General features: G+C 38.6%; 1 protein-coding gene across 1 annotated transcript; it reads left to right on the forward strand.

Moving 5' to 3' along the window:
- The first annotated feature begins 2,287 nt into the window (after window positions 1–2,287).
- LOC107724272 (hairy/enhancer-of-split related with YRPW motif protein 1-like) lies at window positions 2,288–3,036 on the forward strand. The gene is made up of 3 exons (XM_016533112.1): window positions 2,288–2,441; window positions 2,738–2,813; window positions 2,929–3,036. Exons 1-3 carry the CDS (start codon window positions 2,356–2,358, stop codon window positions 3,034–3,036), a joined length of 270 nt encoding a protein of 89 aa, XP_016388598.1. The 5' UTR covers window positions 2,288–2,355.
- The last annotated feature ends 1,748 nt before the right edge of the window (window positions 3,037–4,784 follow it).

The raw sequence follows: 4,784 nt of genomic DNA on the forward strand, positions 1-4,784 counted from the left end.
GACATGGAGACCCACTCGGAGGAGCAAAAACCTCAAGCTTGGAATGAGAAGAGGCTCTGGCATGCTTTGTGGGGGGAAATACGGTTTTGTTGTGGGCCCACACCTTCAAAAGGGAGCACTAATCACAACATGTGATGAGACGCAAGAACAAAGACGAACGTCAGTAGAAAATAACAGCGTGGGAAACCTCTGCGAACTTGAGTTACAGCGACAAAAAGAGCCACCCCCATCCCCGAGCACATAGAAAAACACACATACACGTACAAACACAACGGCCCGCCATCCACCCCTGTCAGAGGCAAACACGAGGAAGTGCATCCATGCCGTCGAGCCGAAGTTGGTAGCAATAACAACATGAAATCTTGAGCTTCCTCTCATTCATGTATGCAGAACCGATGACAATTAAGCGTGATGTGCACGGGCTGATAAGGATCCAGCTGCGGCGTATCGGCCAGCAGCACACATCAACGTCTACTAGCTCTGTTCTGTTGATCAGGAGCTCTTCCTGATGCGCTTGCAGCCTCTGCCTATAGGAATCAATATATGATGGTTTTCATGTTTGTTTCAATGTGTGAAATATGTTATTTAGTAACTTGTAATTTAGTCTACAGGTGTGCACACTTACTATGAATGAATGAATGAATGATGCATTTATATAGCGCTTTATTTTGTATTGCTGTACACCCAAAGCACTTTACAATCATATGTGTGTGGGGGGGGGTCTCTCCTCAAACCACCACCAGTGTGCAGCATCCACTTGGATGATGCAACGGCAGCCACAGGGCAACGGCGCCAGTGCGCTCACCACACACCAGCTGCAGGAAAATCTGATTAAATGTAGCATGTTAACATTTTGAATTCTTTTTATTGATTTTTATTATACTTTTTATGCTAGTATGTTTTTGTTCGAAATGTTGTTATATGTATATAGGCTATATTATGAGCAAATATATTATTACATTTAAATAGTGTAAAAATATAAAACGTATTTTACATGCTTATTGCAAGTGGAAAACTCTGCTGTGTTTACTGCTGTGTACTTATTAGTCCATTTAAAGGGACTGGTCGGTTTTAATTGTAATGTACCTTTGGGAATGCCGTCAAAGAAGGTACATGTTTGAGCTTCATGGACTACATTTAGACTTGGTGGCTTCCTCGTACACACTGCACTACTTCGGATGAGTTAGTATTAGATTACAGGTTCACACGCTCACTCGCAGACCGCCCGTCGCCCCAACCAAATACTAGTTCTTGACTGACAGAATAATATTATTAATATTTGTTATTTGCAAAAATACAGAAGACTTTAACTGAATTTGAAATGAATTAGAACATAGATTGATATACGTGTTATGAGGTTATATATATATATATATATTTTTTTTTATCATTCTAAATTTGTATGAATATTTTAGGTTAAAATTCATATAAATGAAAATAGAAAATTAGGTCATAAAAGCTCAATGTACAATAATTACACAAGAATTTGAAAAAATATTTTAGATGGAATATAGCATATTTACATTTTCAATTCTGTTATATTAAAGTGTATTTCACAAATGTATATGGTTTATTTATATTAATTTGTATGCTATTTCTGTATGTATATCTGTATGTATGCTATTTCTGTATGTTTGCATACTATGAATATATATATATATATATATATATATATATATATTTCATGCTTATTGCAAGTGGAAAACTCTGCTGTGTTTACTGCTGTGTACTTATTAGTCCATTTAAAGGGACTGGTCGGTTTTAATTGTAATGTACCTTTGGGAATGCCGTCAAAGAAGGTACATGTTTGAGCTTCATGGACTACATTTAGACTTGGTGGCTTCCTCGTACACACTGCACTACTTCGGATGAGTTAGTATTAGATTACAGGTTCACACGCTCACTCGCAGACCGCCCGTCGCCCCAACCAATTGCCCCATTCATTCCAGCGCCGGAGACGGCCGTCGCCCCTGATTGGTTATCAGCTCTCTGCTAAGAAACTTTCCCACGGCCAACGCGTGCTGACAGCCGGCCAGCCACTCCTTTAGCTGGGCTAGACAACACAAGCGCCGGCGGAACCCGGGGGCGGAGCTCCGCACTCACGGACGAACTTTCTATTGGCCCTTTGTTAAGCATATTCAAAAAGAGGGGCGGGGCTAAACTGGGACGTTGACAACCGACATGCCACTCAATCTCAGACTTGTTCGTTGATTGGCTCTCCACGGGTTTAGCCACGCCTCTTCTGGCGAGCTGCGGCGTTGAAATGATACCGTGGGAAAGCTTGTCGGTTCATACGGATGAACTTCTGTCTCACCTGACACACGCTGCGGATACGCTCTGTAAGATTATTGAAAAATGAAGAGAAATCACGATTTTAGCTCCTCAGACAGCGAGCTCGATGAGAATATCGAAGTGGAGAAGGAGAGTGCTGACGAAAATGCGTAAGTTAGCTGTCATTTATTTATTTTTGGGTTGTTTTGCTTTTTTTGAGTGATGAAACGTTGAACTCGCAACAAACTGGAGAAGAAAATACCATAAAATTAGATGTGCGCACATTAAATTTGTATCGCACACAAGATTTAAGATTATAATTTCAAATCCCATGTCTGACAACGGAATTGTATGGAATATTACCTAGAAAATCGTTTCGTTTTAGATGTTGGTCAATATCATGTTTCATAATGAATATTATATTTACTGTGTTCATATTTATCTTATGCATATTTTGTTTTTAAAGCGGTGTGAATTCTCCACTTGGTTCAATGTCTCCATCCACAACCTCTCAAGTGCAAGCGAGAAAACGTCGCAGAGGGGTAAGAGCATTTTTCATCGTTGCAAAACCCTGAAAACCTCATCTGTAATGCTGAACAAATGGCTGTACTGTTCTTAAATGACTGTTATTAATGATTTCACAATCGGCTTGAACAGATCATTGAGAAGCGCCGCAGGGACCGGATAAATAACAGTCTGTCTGAGCTGCGCAGGCTGGTGCCCAGCGCGTTTGAAAAGCAGGTGAGTGTCAATCACTGCACCTGACTCGCATCTCACAATCAAATGTCTAGAGTTTATTTATTTATTTATTTATTTTAAAGTCTCATTACTGGCTGAACTTCTTGGAAAAGGAAATGCTGGCATTAGTTTGCCTCAATCCTTCTGAACTTGAAAACATGAACGCTGTGGACAGACAGTCAGTTAGAAATGACTTTTTCTGTAACTTCTGACTATTTTGAAGAGATGGGCAGAAACGCAGACTTGTACAAAGGGAAAAAGCGAATACAGATCCGATGTACTTATTCCAGTTACCCTGTCTTTTAAAGCTGTCCTGTCTCAGGTTGAGCAGAGATGAGTTCTAGGAGAGGGTCAGGTTCTCGCACATCAGTTCTGAGCAAGTCTAGTTCTTTTGTCCCTCAGTGGAGAAAGGTAAACTAATAGAGAGAGAGAGAGATTGGAGCAAAAGCAGATGAGATGCATCACTGAATGGGTGTTAATGGAGTTAAGCTCAAACCAGATGTCCATTTAACGGGACAGTTCTCCCAAAAATGAAAATTCTGTCATCATTTACTCACCCATCATCTGTGGAAGATAAAAGAAGATATTTTGATGAATGTTGGTAACCAAACAGTTTTGGGTGCCATTGACTTCCATTGAATTTTTGTCCAAGCGGGACCCAAAACCATTTGGTTACCAACCAACAATCTTTAAAATATCTTCTTTTATCTTCCAGAGAAGAATTACAAGGAATATAGGAATGACATTATAGTAAGTAAATGACAGAATTTTCTTTTTCGGGGTGAACTATCCCTTTAATTATGTTAAAGATAGTAAAAAAGTGCTTTGATCACATGAAACATATATTTGCATCCTAAATCGTCTCCTTCAGAATGACAAGGCAGGATTTGACTTATTTTGTGAGGAAATATGTTCAGCATTTCCATGCAATTGAAAAACTATGCAATGAAGTTGACACTGATGTTTTGCAATTGTCCCTCTGCAAATGTACATGAAACTATGCAACTGAATCTGTATTCCTCAGCTGAACTTGATGAGTACTTTATTTTTATAAAGATTTTAAGTCATTTTGGCCAGTGACCTGCTGTGTGTGTTTATTTGTTTAAAATGTTATGAATTTGTTGTTTGCCGGGACAGACCACTGTTAAACCTTTACAGAGACAATCTAGATAGACAACCTCTCATAACTGCACTAATTTAATTGTAGCAAAGGCACTCTTGGATTTGTCCATAGCAGAGTTGTTTGCTCACGTGCATAAGTTCCCCCCTTCATGCACCAGATCATCTCTCTCTCTCTTAGTTAACTGTACTTGAGGAGTGTTTTGGAAAACCAGATTGTTTTGTGGTAATAGGGAATTTGCACTGGCAAATCAGATGAGACTAGGGGAATAGATAGTATTGGAAGAGATGGTGTGGTACTGTGCCTGTCCCTCACTAACCTGTGTGACTTACCTGTAATAAAATGAAATGTGTAGCTAATAACCCTGGACTTGTGTATTCATGTCCTGTTTTCATTTTTGACATTGTCATTGATACATTCAAAATTACAAATGCGAATATACTGGTACCATAACACTTATCAGTCGATATTACAGATTTAACAATTAGGCTATTTAAAATGTTAAATGTCATTTTTAACCAATCTAATGAAAAAACTTACTGTACATTATAATGTTTTGCATAAATATTCAGCATTTTATATACATTTAAAATTAATAAATTAACCATTTAAAATCATTGGTTTAGTTTTGAGTGCTTTAAATTTAAAAAATAAA

The sequence above is a fragment of the Sinocyclocheilus rhinocerous genome, unplaced genomic scaffold, assembly GCF_001515625.1.
Source record: "Sinocyclocheilus rhinocerous isolate Xijiao unplaced genomic scaffold, SAMN03320098_v1.1 scaffold574, whole genome shotgun sequence".
NCBI lineage: Eukaryota > Metazoa > Chordata > Actinopteri > Cypriniformes > Cyprinidae > Sinocyclocheilus > Sinocyclocheilus rhinocerous.